This window comes from Miscanthus floridulus, chromosome 2 (assembly GCF_019320115.1).
Source record: "Miscanthus floridulus cultivar M001 chromosome 2, ASM1932011v1, whole genome shotgun sequence".
NCBI lineage: Eukaryota > Viridiplantae > Streptophyta > Magnoliopsida > Poales > Poaceae > Miscanthus > Miscanthus floridulus.
In genome coordinates, this window is record NC_089581.1 from 144,305,451 (window position 1) to 144,323,427 (window position 17,977).

Here is a 17,977-nt window from a genome sequence, read left to right on the forward strand (position 1 = left end):
AGTGTTGTGTGCACGGAGGGGGTCTTTGGTGTATGGCCGGGGCCTCCAAGCTCACAGCTTTTATCTAGGTCGCTCCCCTCTAGGGCTTCAGTCCTAGGAGTTGCTGGTCATCTTTTAGTCAGTTTGTGGCGCGTTGATGTGCTGGTCTCCTTGGAGTGTGTGTGTGTGTCCTGGTGCTCGAGTTGAGTCTCCTAGACCCATGTACTTTTATTCTACCTTAATGAAATGACGCGTAGTCCTCCTGCATGGTTCGAGAAAAAAAATATTCTTTTTCTTATATTAAATGTAGCAAGATACATGGGAGCCATATGATTTCCATATATGGTTTTGAGATCTATCCAAACCATGCATTGCAACACACATGAGCATTTTATATATATCCCAAATTGAAAATGGAGCAATATCATATCATAAGTACATGGCTTGTTGCATGAAAACAACAATATTAATTAACATATAAGATAATCCATGTTTTAGAGACTAGGACCAATGGTAAAATATCTTGGATGTATCTTGACAATATGTCTCGAAAATATGTTGGTGACACACATCCAACATAAATAATAGAAATTATATGGGCTACATATTACCAATGACCAATGCATCGCATATGATTGATCATTATTATTCTTAGTACATATTTAGTTGCATCCATCACCCATCAAGTTGATCAATGGCACAACTCACCGAGGTACCAATGGCATGGATGCCATTAGCTGAGGAGTCATTGACATTGACCCCACCAGTAAGCCCATGGATGGAATTTAGAGACATGGAAGAAATGGGTGTAGTAATCTTCTCATCAAGTTGGTACCTTGAAGCCAAATCCATGAATGTAAGTGGATATGGCCTTGTTGGCAGTTGTTCTTGCAACACCTTCTTGATCTTTTCCTTGATAACATCTTGTATTGTTTGAAGCTTCTTGTGAAATTCCTGTAGCTCATCAAGCACTGACGGATAGGCATTGGTAGTCAGCAAAGGCATCGTACGTGAATCCATATGACACTCAATCATCTCCTTCAACCTCTCCTTTCTCTCCTTCTCAACCTCAATCATTTGTCCTAACTCTGAGCACTCTAAACTCATTTGATGCTTAATGTTTGCCTCCCTACTACTAGCATCACAACTCTCATCACTTGTAGCAGGGCTGATCAAAGTGAGAAAGCTATCTATCACAACCCTAAAGGAGGGACTACCAAAGGAGAAGGGCCTACCAGTAGGGGAGAAGGCAACAATAGCGACCATAGCACCACATAGAATGGAGAGATCGCTAGCCTTCTTGAACAGGCCCTGGTGGCGCTTCGAGAAGCATACCTGACGTGCTTCCTTAGACTCGATTCGCTTCATCTCGATCTTTTGCCTACCCATGGATGGCTTACCCTTCACCATGCCTTGGTTTGGCAGTATGTAGATGGAGTATACAATCGATGGAAGAATACAAGCGATTATATAGAGGCACACACAATGAGATAAAAGAAGAAACTTAGTTTTTATAGATGTGAACGCACACATGTAATTCTATTGTTGCGTTTTCACTAGATGTTGTGTTAACATATTTGAAATGCAATAGTGAATATTTCCCATTTCATACATGAACAAGGATTTAGTCAAATATTAGCATTGTCATTATTTTGATCTTCGTCGATGCCTAGCTGGCTCTATACGCCATTCCATGCATGGTGACAACTCGCAACAGTCACCTATCATGCCTACCCAAAATCAACACGGATTTACCTTGGTAATCTCTTGACACCTAAGGGGGTGTTTGGTTCCACCTCCTTGAAAGGTCCTAATGGCTAGAGGGGGGGTGAATAGCCTAATAAAAATTTCTACAACAACACTTAACCAAATGGTTAGACAATTATGAGGCGAAGCGAGTGTTGCACTAGCCTACTTAAAATGCAAGCCACCTACCACAATTCTAGTTTAGATAGTGTCTATTCACACGATAGCAAAGACACTATCCTATGTTAGTGTGCTCTCAAAGACTAACTAAAGAGCCACACCAACCAAGCAAGCAAGCTCTCACAACTGGCTACACTAAAGAGCTTGTCAACTAGTTTGCGGTAAAGTAAAGAGAGTGGTTAGGATAGTTATACCGCCGTGTAGATGAAGAACCAATCAATCACGAAGATGAATAACAATGATGACCAATCACCTCGGAATCAAATGATGAACACAATGATTTTTACCGAGGTTCACTTGCTTGCCGGCAAGCTAGTCCTCGTTGTGGCGATTCACTCACTTGGAGGTTCACGCGCTGATTGGCATCACTCGCCAAACCCTCAATAGGGTGCCGCACAACCAACACAAGATGAGGATCACACAAGCCACAAGCAATTTACTAGAGTACCTTTTGGCGCTCCGCCGGGGAAAGGTCAAGAACCCCTCACAATCACCACGATCGGAGTCGGAGACAATCACCTCCTCCACTCAACGATCCTTGCTGCTCCAAGCCGTCTAGGTGGCGGCAACCACCAAGAGTAACAAGAGAAATCCACAGCGAAACACAATCACCAAGTGCCTCTAGATGCAATCACTCAAGCAATGCACTTGGATTCACTCCCAATCTCACTATGATGATGAATCAATGATCTAGATGAGTGGGAGGGCTTTGGCTAAGCTCACAAGTATGCTATGTCAATAGAAATGGCCAAGAGTCATAGCTTGAGCCGGCCATGGGGCTATATATAGAGCCCCAATCAAATAGAGCCGTTATACCCCTTCACTGGGCAAAACGCGTTCTGACCGGACGCTCCGGTCAGACTGACCGGACGCTGGCCCTCAGCGTCCGGTCGCTCGATGTCAGCCACGTGTCCAGACTCAACGGTCATCAGCCTCGACCGGACGCTGCTCCTTCGAACTGACCGGACGCTGAAGCCCCTGCGTCCGGTCGTTTACAGTAAGCTCCCGAGCATGACCGGACACGTCCGATAAAACTGACCGGACGCTGAAGCCTCAGCGTCCGGTCATTTCCAGTAAGCTCCCCGAGGCATGTTTTTTCGACCGGACGCGTCCGGTCCACCTTGACCGGACGCAGACCAGCGTCCGGTGCTCAACCCTATCCACTGTGCCATCTGACAGCTCGACCGGACACAGCCTTTCAGCGTCCGGTCGCTGAGTGACCCAGCGTCCGGTCAGTAGACCGACGCCAGCATCATTTCGATCAACTCCATTTCAACTCTTACTTCTTCACCCTTGCTCAAGTGTGCCAATCACCAAGAATTTTGCATCCGGCGCAATAGAAAATAGACATTTCATTTTCCCGAAAGCGCCGAATCCCGCCTCGCAAGCTCGGCGGGAGGGAGAGAGGGACCCAAACCCATCTCAACCCTGCAAACACCTTGTGCACATGTGTTAGCATATCTTCACAAATATTATCAAGGGTGTTAGCACTCCACTAGATCCTAAATGCATATGCAATGAGTTAGAGCATCTAGTGGCACTTTGATAACCGCATTCCGATACGAGTTTCACCCCTCTTAATAGTACGGCTATCAAACCTAAATGTGATCACACTCTCTAAGTGTCTTGATCACCAAAACAAAATAGCTCCTACAAGTTATACCTTTGCCTTGAGCTTTTTGTTTTTCTCTTTCTTCTCTTCAAGTGTAAGCCCTTGATCATCTCCATGCTATTACCATTGTCATGTTATGATCTTCATTTGCTTCTCTACTTGAAGTGTGCTACCTATCTCATGATCACTTGATGAACTAGGTTAGCACTTAGGGTTTCATCAATTCACCAAAACCAAACTAGAGCTTTCACTCCTAAACTTTAGTTGCTGTCCCATTGGATGTTTGACATATGAATGAAGTATTAAATATAAACTATTTACGAAACTAAATGTACAGATTGAGACTATTTTACGAGAAGAATTTTTTAAGCCTAATTAGTCCATGATTTGACAATGTGGTGCTACAGTAAACATGTGCTAATGACGGATTAATTAGGCTTAATAAATTCGTCTCACGGATTACTGACGTATTCTGTAATTTGTTTTTTTATTAGTATCCGAACACCCCATGCGACACCCCCGTGTGACACCTCCTAAACTTTAGTCACTGGATCCAAACACCCCCTAAGATGTATGTATTGAGAAAATGTTGTTCCAAAGTGACCATGATTTGAATTCAGAAATATGAATCTACAATGGTAGAACGCTTAAAGTGGGAATAAAACCACATTTTGGCCCACACAAAAGCCATTTAGAATATTTCTAGAAGATTAAGAAAATTTTATTAATCATATTGAAAGGATCGAGACGTAGGGGGACGAATAAGCATTCCTAAAAATTCAAGAACAAACTTGCAATAGATTAGTTAAAAGCGAATTGTTCGCAAATTTATAGATTATCTGTAAATTTACAGATTACTAAAACAATGTGGATTTTATATAAAATGCCAAAAAACACAAGAAATTTGAATGTACACTACTCCCTCTCTCCCTGAATAATCAATTATCAGAGTTGTCTTAAGTAAAAAAAATTTACATTTGTCCGACTTTATAAAAAAGAGTGTCAAATTTATGACACCAAATTAGTAGAGTCCCAATTATTTATACTTTTTTTATAAATTCAGTCAAACATAAAAAAATTATCTTAAGACAACTCTAGAAATTTATTCATTCAGGGACTGTAGGAGTACACCTAATGATCTCTATATCAAACTAAACTAGGAGATATGCTTCTTGATATTCTAACTAGGACATTCACAGAGCAACTCTCACAAGCACATACAACAAAGTAGATCAAGCAAATATACATAGTTGGACGTAGGAACTCAAATCACAATAAAACAAAGTGAATACCGATGATTTGTTTCCTGAAGTTACTCTCTTCCAAGAAGGATCTATGTCTCTATTAAGGAAGCTCGAAGAGACCCAAGGGGTAAAGACATGTTTCTTTCAGCCACTTTCCTAGATCCACTATCTTTTTTCTTAAAGAGATGAGATCAAGGCCTTCATAGTCTTTCGCGTGGCTCACCACATGCACGGTCGCTCGCTAGCTGACACCTAACCATCAAGGAGGCTTCACCTCGAAGAGTAACAAATGCTTCGTAAATAATTGACAAGGCCAACAAGTAGGGGCGAAGCTAGGCCAAAATGGCGCCAGGGTCAAGTGTAATGCACATCGGGGTCTTTACTTTTAGATAACAGTGCAAAGCTGTAATTCTCACTAAGTTTGCACAATTTCACTAGGGTCAGCTGACCCAACAGCAAAGCGTAGCTTCACCCCTTCGAACAAGTGCTCAAGGATTTGGATCATTCTCTTGCTAACAACCTTCATTCTTTCAACCCAAGTCTTAGGTTTCTCACAAATCACAAACGATCATCACAAGAGGGAGTATGGAGAGCTAGAGAGGTTTTTTGTTGGTGTTTTTATCCAGTGATAATGATTATGGACACAACATGCATAGAAGATCTAGATGGTAGCACATGTGTTTAGGCAGAGGGTGCCCTACGTCCATCCTTGTGACCTAGATGGTAGCACATGAGGCTTATGCACATCCTTGTGCACTAGATGGTAGCACATGAGGCGTCGAGGTTGAAGGTCGTTGATTCAACATCGGCCACACATCCTTGTGGCCTAGCTCTGATGGTCCAACCTAGGTCAAGACACCGATAGTCAAGCTCTAAGGATGACAAAGCGCAGGAGGAGATGGACTTGCGTGAAAGTGGTGGTGAGACCCGGGAAGTAAAGCATGAACCTAGAGGAGATGCTCGTGCACGGTGTTGCACAATGCAAGGTATAAGGTCAAAGTGGTGTTCATATGTGTGTCAGGCTTGGGCTGGCACGGGCTAGCATAATGGCGCGAGCATGGCTAAGATTGTGTGGTGCGTTGCCTGACCTGACTGCATGGCACAACACAATTAGCTAATCGTGCCTCACTATACTGTATAGGGTTGTATTGCCCGTTTGTCCATAGGGACCGGTGTGATACGGTTTTGATGTTTTGTAGTTTTGGTTCTTTTTTTGATGTTTGGATTGGGCGAACGAGAGAGTGTGCAGAGGGCTAACTCCTACACTGTACCCATGCTTGTTCTTTTAAGTATAATTGTAGTAGAGATACATACACGTAGAGAAGATAGAGATTACGACATGTTATAAATATATAAATTCACTCATTTTAGTTGCGTTAACCATTCAAACAAAATATTTAAATACTATTGGTGCTACATGTGGCCCTATAATTTGTTTTTGCTCTTAAAAGCACATTTTGTTGTAACAATCTGATAATTTGGCGTGTAAAATAGAATAATCTCTTCTGCATACAAACTAATGAATTCTTGTCTGGCCCGCACTGTATTATCTAGTGTACGTACAATGGTGGAGAGTCTTTTGCAAGACCAGATGGACCCTCAAGCTTCGTCTCCCACTCTTACCTTACATCCAAAAAAGTAAGGGAGCAATCTTATAATTTTCTAACCTTTTTTTTTTGCGAGTTGAGCAACTTCAGCCGAGATCAAGCAATCACAATATCCTTGAGCATAACAATAGCAGCCTCTAGGAGGAGGATCTAAACAAATGAATGGCGAAGACATAAACATGATGTTTGCCCAAGGCATTTCTATGGACTTTTTTTTTAAAAAAAATTGGCCAACAAGGTTTTTTTTGCACGTCGTAGCAAAGGACCGCCATTTAGCGTGATGCTTATGTATCTCAATGTAGCTCAAAACAATAGTCGTCATGTTCGCTTGAACTTATTTAGAACTACTTTTTAGCTATGGAATAGTGTTTTTCTCTCACGGTGTTTTAAAATAAGCAGCCTGTTCGGCTGGGGCTGAAACGATCGTATACGATCGTGGATTATTACTGCTGGCTGGTTTAGTGTGAGAGAAAAATATTGTTCTGACTGAAAATTTACGATCGTTTATGACCAAGCGAACATGCTGAAGCATTAGCATAAGCTAAATTCCAGCATAAGCGAACAGGGTGAGTGTCTGGTAATCTGAAAACACGATTATTTCTCATATGCTTCTCTTAATGCGTCAAAAGTTTTTTAGCTCCCCGCAACAATGCATGGCCACGACCCTAGCGAGAATCAACGATGAACGAGGTCAAGAATACCGAGGACGCTCTCATTGGCGGCGAGCAAAGCGCCAAAGCCATGGCTTGGTTTGGCCAGTTTTCGGTGGCAACACGTCAGCCAGCGTTTCGGGCAAGCACGGTGCACGCGCGCGTCTATCGCCCCATCGGCACGACAACATCGTTTTCAATTGAAAAGATTAATTTGTGATGCCACTGCTATTTAGGTGATGTGATATCAATTCCTCGCGTGCGGTGCAAGTGATGTGTCGTTTCGTTTGGAGGAAACACCCTTATTAGCATCGAATCAACTCTGTTTGCCATTTCTCGGCTTAGTGATTCTTGCATGCTGCAGACTGCAGTCCTAACATATTACCGGCCCCGGCCTATTACTCTCTCGTGTAGTGTCATCTTTATTTTTTCAAAGACATTGGCTTCTTGATGCATTGTAATTTTTCCTATAGAATTGTTTAATTATGATAATACTAGTGAACTCGTTATATCTTTTTTTCAGAAAAAAACATAACACGCACCAAAGAAAAGCTATTGCTGCTTAACTTCTAACCAAATTCATCTTAACACATGTGGATTAGATTGGATACGAGTACAGACAAATAAGTTCTATTAGAGCATCTTTAAGAGTTTTCAAAACCCACTCTCAAAATTAATTTTTTTTGCAAGATTAAAAAAACTCTCCAACAACTTCTTATCTCAACTCCTAATCTTTTGGCACTTAAGAAAGTCAATTAGTAAGAGCAACTCCAACGGCTTAGCTAAAATTAGTAGTCAAATTCCATTGTTTAGCCATTTTATAAAATAGAAAACTCCACAAAAAGAGGAGGTCCACGACAGTCTTACTATTTTACAAAATCAGATAGCGAGCGCCCGTGGTTGGCTATATATGGCCATCGAAAATTAAGAAATAGCCAGCTTTCTATTTTGTAAAGCCAAATAACAGATCTGTTGGAGCATATTTTTTGCTATATAAATTCTAAAATAGCCTTCACAACAAGAATTGCTAAGTTGTTGGAGTTGCTCTAAGTTTGATTAATTTTGGCACTTGAAAATGGATAGAAAAATCCCTATAGTGGAAGTACAATAATACCCACGGGCCGACTGGTTACAGATGTTCGGTGGTGTTTAAATCCAGAAAGTTTAGGATATCACATCGAGTATCACATTGGATATTGTACGCGAGTGTTTGGAGAGTAATAATAAAATAAATTACAGAAGTCCTATGTAATCTGCGAGACAAAATTATTAAGCATAATTAATCCATCATTAAGGCATGTTTACTGTAGCATCATATTGTTAAATTATAGACTAATTAGGTTTAAAGATCATCTCCTAAATTAGTCGTAGCACGTAGAATTAGTTTTTTTAGTTTATATTTAATATTTCATGTACCTGTCAAACATACGACGTGACGGGAAGCAGGAGGAAAAGTGGCATCCATATTCCACACCAGTGAGTCAGTGACAGACTGACGGCCCTGGACCCTGGTCCCAGCCTTCCCTCGCACTCCTCTCCTATGGCGATCCCTCCCCGGATCACGGCGGCCGGTGGCGGCGGCCGCAAGCCGAGGGTGCCGCCGCTAGCGCTCCCACCGGCGAGAACTCTCCTGACCGCTTTTGCCGCGGCGGCGGCGCTGGCTGTCCTTTGCCTCGTCTCCTCGTCCCCCGCCGCCTCGCTGTCAGGTTCTTGGAGATCCGGGGCTAGGAGCGGCGACAAGTACCTTTACTGGGGCAGCCGCGTGGATTGCCCCGGCAAACACTGCGGCTCCTGCGCGGGGCTCGGGCACCAGGAGTCCAGCCTCCGCTGTGCTCTCGAGGAGGCCCTTTTCCTTGGCAGGTAATAAGAACTACCTTACCGTGCTTATGCTCACTAGATAGGTTTTTATTGGATTAGCTAAATTTTCATCTCGTTGAAATTCGGAATGTGGAGACTAGAAGACTGATGCTAGAAGGAAGATGGGCCATGCTAATGCCTTGAACCGGCTAATGTGCTGCTGGTTTGTGACTACACAAAAAAGCATCACTACTTATTTTTGTTTTCTTTGCAGAACATTTGTGATGCCCTCAAGAATGTGCCTAAGTTCACTGCATAACACAAAGGGAGTTATCCAAAGTGGTGCAACTACAAAACAGAGGTTTTTGCTTCTTAGCCGCATCCATCTCTCTGTTGTTTTACCACAATGAAGTTTGCATATTTTACTATCTAATAAAGCAAGTATTTTGTAGATGGGAAGAAAGTTCTTGTGCAATGGAATCTCTATACGATATAGATCAGATCTCAAGAACAGTACCGGTTATTCTGGACAACTCAAAAAAATGGCATGATATAGTATCAAGAAGCATGAAACTAGAAGTGGGAGGTGTGGCACATGTGCAAGGAATTAGCAGAGGTGAACTCAAACAAAATCCCCTATACTCAACAGCTCTCGTAATAAACCGCACTGCAAGTCCCCTTGCTTGGTAAGCACACAGGTTCTTGTAGTGCCTTTGTTTTTACTTCCTTCATCCGGACTTAATATTTTGTTCAGCAACGCCTATGCTAATTTTAACCAATTATTATATCCAAACATTAAGCTCATATCTGAAATTCAGGTTTATGGAGTGCAAGGATCGCAAGAACCGCAGCTCAGTGATGTTATCCTACAACTTTTTGCCAAGTATGCCAGCACAAAAATTGAGGGATGCAGCAAATAAGGTATCTTTTCCTCGCCTGTCTTGTTTATGCAGTCTCAAGAAATGGACTGGTAGTATGTATCTGTTTCTTTTCCTCAATCTCTTGGTTATGTTCATATTCTTGTTTCTTGTTAGAATGATTTGACCCAGTTGTTTCATACAATCCTTAAGCTGCACTGACCTTAAATTACGATTTGATGATGTACCTAAAGTGTGGAATTACTGCTGCTAACTGAACCCTAACATTGGATAAATGTTTGATGACTTTCATTTATCCATTCAAAACACAGTGTAAGTTCTGCAATTGCTGTTGTTTTGGTGGTGTATCCATAAAGCAAAGTATATTACCAGCACCCTTCAAGTATAGATACCAGTTTGTCTACTTCTATTGCACTTTCTTATGCCAAGTCATTAATATGATATGCCAAGGCTGCAGACTTCTGACTGGACGAAAACAGAATTAGCTCAAGCCTCATGCCCTGAAACATCTTTAGATTTGTAGCTTGTCAAGCATACATCAGATTTGGAAGTATGGTTTTGGGTAATTGTTACCTGTACACGAGTTCTTAAATCAAGATATTCCCTCTATTGTCATGTTCAGTAATATTCATTGCAGGCTATGATGCAACCCCTAAATCAGTTTCTCGGTTTCAGATGAAAGAAACACTTGGTGATTATGATGCTATTCATGTGAGACGCGGCGATCTATTGAAAAATAGGAAAGATAGATTTGGTGTTGAACGGAGCCTTCATCCTCATCTAGACAGAGATACCCGCCCTGAGTACATCAGAAACAAAATTGCAAAATGGATTCCACCAGGTCGAACTCTGTACATTGCATCAAATGAAAGAACTCTAGGCTTCTTTTCCGCTCTGTCAGACAGGTACTGTCTGTGCTGTTTTTCCATTTCTCTTGTCCAACTAGGATCTCTGGCATTGTTTAAATTACCATGTATCTTCCTCCTGCATCCTAATGCATTACAGATCACTTCTTGGTAAGTGCAGTTGGAAAGCTGCCCTCATTCTTGCTATTTAGGATTACTTAAGGCAGTTAAATTTATTTTTCTGTTCACTTTCCATTTTGCCATGGTTAAGCATTTTTTAGCTATAAGATGTTTTCATGTGACTGGTCATGTCAGTTCTTCAATCTGTATACTGGTTAAATCCTATTCAGGTTTCTACATCCATGTGTGCTACTATATCAAGAAAATCACCTTGCGCTTACTGAAAGTGTTTGCTCGTTTTTTGTAAACAATTCAGGTACAAGTTAGCATACTCGTCCAACTTCAGTAGCATATTGGACCCAATAATTGAGAATAACTATCAGCTATTCATGGTAGAGAGGCTAATGATGCAAGGAGCAAAGACATTTGTCAAGACAATGAGAGAATTTGACAGTGATTTGACCCTTTGTGATGATCCCAAAAAGAACACCAAAGTCTGGCAAAAGCCAGTATATACAGATGATTGACGTTAGCTGGCCATCAAATATGATGCAGACCTGCATAGCTCCCTCTTTCAGCAACTTGACGGCCTGACATGGACAGCTGATTAAACCTGAAGGTGGCATGGTAGTGTTTGCTGTTATTGCAAAAGCCAACTAAAATCAACCTGCAACGGTGGAAACTCCACCTATGATTCACTTCAGCACATTTGTTCATATTACCATGTGTACTTATAATCTGGAAAAAGCCAAGAGTGTTGACCTTTTTTCATTATTTACAATTAGGAAGTAGGTTACAATTTACAAGAGAAGATTCGTTTGCAGATTTAGAATGCATATACATGTCACATCCTTCTGTACAGCATGTGTAAGAATGAACCGGCACCGTGAGGGTTATGTGTGGAGAATATCATTAATTGGTTGTTATCTCCTTTTAATTTTTATAGGTGTTACTTATGCGGTCCTTCCGATCAACCCAAAAAGGGAACCCAAAAAAAATGGACTGTGACATGGTTTCTAATGTGTACCTCTGACCAACGTTTTCTAGTACTACATATTTATAAACTTTAATAATGGATTTCAGCAAACCCCCAGGGTTGTTTGAGGCTGCCATGGCTGGAGATAAGAGGATCAAGTCTATAGACAGTGAGAACGCCAACACAGAATTTCGCCTCAGTAGATGTAATAGCTTTTTCAAGTAGTGAACAACTTGGACCTAGACAATTATGGCAGACGCACCTAGAATACGTTGTAATGAACTGATGTTTTTTTGGGGAAAGTTTTTCTCTAAAAAAACCCAGGTCGAGTTTTATAAATAAATTTCAGCAAGCTGATGGTATTTCTTAAGGAAAATACACACAAAATGATATTCATGTTAAACTAAATATTTGAAGTTATTGCTAAGTCTGGGTCTTGTCTAAAACATCGAGTATTTATGATGGGAAGAGTATTATTTATTCATTGTTTTTGTGTATGTGCCGCACTTACTTTATTTACCTACCCCCTTGTTTGAGATGAACTTTTTTTCTTTCAATAGAAAGACACTAAGCATAGAGCAGAAGGAGGGTGCGGAGGGATAGCAAAGGAGAGAGGAGGGGCCTATGTGCGTGTGGCGGCCCATGTGGGAGGGTGCGGTGTCGGCTGACGATAACCTTCTGGGCTATATGGACAGCTCATCGCAAGGCTATTCACGAGAAAATCTTTCAAAGTCCTTTATCCACCCATGGTTTTATTGACTCATATTTGGAGGACCTGAAATCTATTGCTAAGCCACCTAGTGGGACACCAGTTCATGCGGTTCTAGTACCAAGGCAAGCTCGTTGGATCCCTCCCCCAAGAGCTATATCTAAAATTAATGTTGATGCAGCTGTGTCAAAAAACTGAGAATCGAGGGGCAGCAGCAGCCTTCTGCCGAGACAATGATGGTACTTATCTTGGAGCTTCTGTAGCGGTCTTTGTTGGTATCACAGAATCTGCAACTTTGGAAGCCTTGGCCCGCCGTGAAGCTCTTGCTCTTGCTGAAGATCTTGCTTTGGAGAGATTATTTGTTGTTTCAGACTGTAAGACAGTTGTCTCGGAGATTGGTGAAGGAACTCTGGGTAGCTATGGCTCGATCATTGCTGAGATAAATTCCCGAACTTTACTCTTCAATGAGTGTAGTTTTGCCCATGAAAGAAGAGCTTCACATTTTGAAGCACACAATCTAGCTAGGCATACAATTTTATATGGGACTGGCCGCCATCTGTGGCTTGTGTGCCCTATTATGATATTATTCCTATAAACATTGTTATTGAGGAATAAAGCCTAGCTGATTGTCAAAAAAAAAATGTGTCATGCGGTGGAGAAGATAGGCTGCTCGTCTGCTGGGTGAGAGAGATAAATAGGCTGGTATGTGGACTTGGCTTATTAACTAAAGAGAGGCCTCTTTAAAGGTCCGTTTCTGAAAATATACTCTATTTTAGACCCATCTCTATTATTAATTGATTTTCTAAGGACGTAAGGATTTTAGGTGTTTTCGTAAATCAGCTGCCCATCTATGAAAATAGCAAAGTATTTTTGGAGATATGGATTTTTTGTCCTCCTCTATTAATAAAATGAATTGTCTCCTAAAATTGTTTTTAGTAGTGGTGATTTAGAATTCGCATAGGCTAATGTTGTTGATTTAATTTCTAGAGCTCAATTCAATCCTCTCTTGGGCCTTTCGGTTCTTACGAGGGGCATACTAAATGACAAGTTCGTAGGGACAACTAGTGTTGGCTTAAACACGTCTAAATGACCGTCTACATGTGTTTAAATGCTAAACAGTGGGTTCATGTATAGTTTAGATCTAAAAGTCACTGAATTAAAGCTAGATGTGTATAAACTATCAAACTAGTCAAAGAATCAGTTTAAATGGTTGCATTAGTCGATGGCTAAATGGGTGTAAACACCAAATCATGCGTTTAAACAACAGTTCAGGCGATAAAACAATGAAAGTTATTTGGGTGCTAGAGAGGAAGTTTTTGGGTTAGTGTTGTCTATGACGATTAAAGTCCACTAAATAAGTTAATAGATGGGATGTTTCTAATTATCACGAGGATTTCTAAGATTCACTACCGGAGACGGCTTCTTTGTCGAGTGTCCCATACTTTGCCGAGTGCTTTTTATCGGGCGCTCGGCAAAGAGGCTATTTGTCGAGTGCCAGAGATAAAGCACTCGGTAAACAACTGACACTCGGCAAAGAGGTAGTTTGCCGAGTGCCGAGCACTCGGCAAACAATAACACTCGACAAAGACCAGGTTTACCGAGTGCCCGACACTCGGCAAACCATAACACTCGGCAAAGGGCCGCCGCCGTTAACCCTTTGCCGAGTGTCTTCTCCTGACACTCGGCAAAGCTCTGATTTGTCGAGTGTCATTTTTTTTGACACTCGGCAAACCAATTTTTTTTTCACTTTTGACCTCTAAACTTTTTCTACAGTCCTCATACAGTACCTGGTACTCCATGTTCCAATGTGGCACATTTCTCAGACTTTTTCTATATTTCTTTCATTTATTTCATTTAATTGAATTTTCTTGGATAATTCAAATTATAACTGCTAGTCATTCGAATAATGAAAAAAATGAATGGAAAAATGATATTCATGTTATTTAGTATAATGTGAGGCCGTATCTAAGAACGTACCACCAATTTCAAACATCTTATTCACGAAACATGACCACGAACTTGTGGTCGAGTTGTTTTTAAATTCTATAAAAAGCAAACGAAGACCGAAAATCTTGAAACTTGTCGAGATGTCATGATATCATATGTGGAGGCTGTGATAAAAAATTGAGAAGGTTTCGCGTAAGTTATCACGTACGATGCTTGCAAACCAAAGAATCTCTTCGGAGAACTCTTCGGAGATTCTTCGGTTTGCAAGCATCGTACGTGATAACTTGCGCGAAACCTTCTCAATTTTTATCACAGCCTCCACATATGATATCATGACATCTCGACAAGTTTGCAAGCATCGTACGTGATAACTTGCGTGAAACCTTCTCAATTTTTATCACAGCCTCCACATATGATATCATGACACACTACTACACAAACGAATATGCGCAGCGCTGCACTTTTGCACTCCGTGGCGGGCAACTATTTTTGCCCGCTGCGGTAAATCCCACGATTTACCGCGGCGGGCATTTTTTATTTACCGCAGCGGGCACTTTTGCCCGCCACGGTAAATCGATTTACCGTGGCGGGCATCTTAATATGTCCACCACGGTAAATACCCTATTTACCGTGGCGGATATCGTAAGGTGTCCGCCACGGTAAATCGATTTACCGTGGCGGACATATTAAGATGTCCGCCACGGTAAATACCCTATTTACCGTGGCGGACATCGTAAGGTGTCCGCCACGGTAAATCAATTTACCATGGCGGACAACATTAAAAGCCCGCCACGGAAAAGGATGGCCCGATATTCGTCTACACGTATATATAGGTATACTTAGGCGCAGTCGGTCTCTCTTCCTCCCCACACTCTTCCTCCCCACGCGCTCCAGGTCAGGCCGCCCCGACGGCCTCTCTTCCTCCCCACTCTCTGCCTCTGACGCAAAGGCCAGCACCAGCGTGGCGGCCGGCCCTGCCCCCGGCGCGACGGCCCCCACCGGCGTGCCGTCCCCTGCTCCCTCGGACACCGCCGCCTGCCCTGCTCCCTCCGACGCGGCCGCACCGGTGAGCTCTCCACGAAGGCTGACGGCGAGCTGCACCTCCACGCGCGGCTGCGGGATGCCCCCTCCCCTCAAGCCGGCGAGCTGCTTCTAGAGGAGGCGTGACCTGCATCTCCCGGCGGCAAGGACCGCCACAGCAAGGTGGCGGCGGCGTCTACCACGATGTCCTCGACGGATCTGACCTCACCACGGCGGCGGCCTTCCTCCCTCCCTCTCCATGGCGCGGATCGACATGGCGCGGATCCACGACGGCGGCCTTCCCCCTCCCTCCTCGCGGCGGCGGCTGGGGCATCCACGACGACGTCGGTGACTGGGGCCAGATCCACGACGGCTGGGGCCAGATCCATGGCGGCGGCACCTGCTCCGGCGGGGATCCACGGCGGCGCGACGCGTGGAGGTAGGTACAACACTTCTCTCCCTCTCCCTCTTCCTTCATCTCCCTGGCCGCGGTGGTGGGCGGATCCGGTGCGGAGGAGCTCCCTGGTCGCGGTGGTGGGCGGATCCAGCCGGTGCGTCGGTGGGTTGGGTTGGGAACGTATGGGCTCACTGGCGGGCTTGAGAATGGGCTCGCCGGCGGGCTCCTGGGTTTTTTTTTGTTTTTTTTTAATGATTTACCGCAGCGGGCGTCCTAATGTGCCCGCCACGGTAAATCGATTAACCGCAGCGGGCAAAGCGGCCCGCCGCAGGAAGGCCACGATTTACCGTGACCTTTACGCGGTGGCGGACGCGTTTGCCCGCTGCGGGAAAACAAATTCGTCCGCCACGAAAAATGTTTCTGGTAGTAGTGACATCTCGACAAGTTTCAAGATTTTCGGTCTTCGTTTGCTTTTTATAGAATTTAAAAGCAACTCGACCGCAAGTTCGTGGTCATGTTTTGTGAACAAGATGTTTGAAATTGGTGGTATGTTCCTAGATACGGCCTCACATTATACTAAATAACATGAATATCATTTTTCCATTCATTTTTTTCATTATTCGAATGACTAGCAGTTATAATTTGATTTATCCAAGAAAATTCAATTAAATAAAATAAATGAAAGAAATATAGAAAAAGTCAGAGAAATGTGCCACATTGGAACATGGAGTACCAGGTACAGTATGAGGACTGTAGAAAAAGTTTGGAGGTCAAAAGTGAAAAAAATTTGGTTTGCCGAGTGTCAAAAAATGACACTCGATGAATCAGAGCTTTGCCGAGTGTCAAGAGAAGACACTCGGCAAAGATAATTTTTTTTTAAAAAAACCCTCTTTGCCGAGTGCCAGTCCGGGTAGCACTCGGCAAAGAATTATAAAAAAAAAACTTTGCCGAGTGCCAGACCGGGGGCACTCGGCAAAAGGGGGATTTAACTCGCCGGCCTAGCCAGCCCACACACACCGCACACACGCACACACGCACATAGGCACGCCGCGCCAGCGCCCCCCCCCCCCCCCGCGCTCGCGGCCACGCCGCCCACGCCAGCGCCACCGCCGTCCCCGCCCACGCCCGCGCCGCGCCGCCAGAGGAGGAGGAGAAAGAGAGGAGGAGGAGGAGAGGAGGAAGAAGGAGGAAGAGAAGTAGGAGGAGGAAGGAGGAAGGAGGAGGAGGAGGGGCCGCCCCGACCGCCGTTGCCACGTCCTCGGTGCTCCCCCATCCGTCTCCTTCTCCACCGGTGTGGCAGAACTGCCTAATCTAATGCCTCTTAGGAGTGCTTGTCTTCCATTAGACACTAAGCACTCGAAGGAGAACACTAAATTACTCGGTTCCGTCGGGCACACCCAGGGGAGAACCCGAAAATCCACATTTTTGCCATCAGGATCACAAATGAGAGAATAAAGCTTACAACAATTAACCATTTCTTACATCACTTTACATGTACATCAGAGTATAACATTTATTATTATAACAACGGAATGAAATCATATTATCAGAGTTATGAACAATTTAATTTAGCAGCGGAATATAAACATGTGATCAGAATTACAGCAGAAATAAGCATCTAATCATGACATGATAAAGTATGGGTAATAAACTACAACAACAGGTTATGAACTTTCATTTATAAAAATATTTGGTGAGAGTTATAAATAACAACTACGATCGCAGCGTAAAGGAATCCTCGCTGAGCCCACTAGGAGGAATCCACACACAAAGGTCAGCTCAAGCCTCCACCTGTTACCTGCAACAGGGGGGAATAAAACCCTGAGTACTCAATTGTACTCAGCAAGACTTACCTGACAGGAGAAAAGAAAAGACTCCAAGGATATGCAAGGCTATCTGGCTTGTGGGTTTATTGCATTTGCAGGAAGCATTACTAAGCGCGCGTCCTTATGTTCGATTTTCATTAATAGCCGCATTGGTTCATTAACTAACCATTCTATGTAAGCACATGTGCTACTTTCAAGCAGGTGGTAAGCAATCAGATTTCTTTTGTCCATCTTCCATCTTTCATCTTTTAGTTATTACTACGATGCTAAACCGTAGACAAGCCGTACCGGATTTCCCGGCGATTCGCGAATCAATGCCCCCAGCTGGGTACCCCAAAAACACACGCTCCGCTTATACCCCAGGCACAAGCAGGACCAACCCATCACTCTCCTATCCCGGGTGTCCAGGTCCCCATCCAAACTGGGACTCCAAGCCCCCGCCCC

General features: G+C 43.4%; 2 protein-coding genes across 2 annotated transcripts; one reads left to right on the top strand and one right to left on the bottom strand.

The window, feature by feature from the left end:
- Positions 1–654: 654 nt before the first annotated feature.
- LOC136537205 (agamous-like MADS-box protein AGL29) lies at positions 655–1,368 on the bottom strand. The gene has a single exon (XM_066529253.1). The coding sequence runs from the start codon at positions 1,366–1,368 to the stop codon at positions 655–657; it is 714 nt and encodes a 237-aa protein (XP_066385350.1).
- A 7,106-nt stretch (positions 1,369–8,474) lies between these two features.
- On the top strand, positions 8,475–11,574 carry LOC136539963 (uncharacterized). Its single transcript, XM_066531947.1, has 6 exons — positions 8,475–8,878; positions 9,090–9,176; positions 9,268–9,501; positions 9,634–9,736; positions 10,369–10,598; positions 10,975–11,574. The coding sequence occupies exons 1-6, from the start codon at positions 8,559–8,561 to the stop codon at positions 11,183–11,185; spliced, it is 1,185 nt and encodes a 394-aa protein (XP_066388044.1). The 5' UTR covers positions 8,475–8,558; the 3' UTR covers positions 11,186–11,574.
- The last annotated feature ends 6,403 nt before the right edge of the window (positions 11,575–17,977 follow it).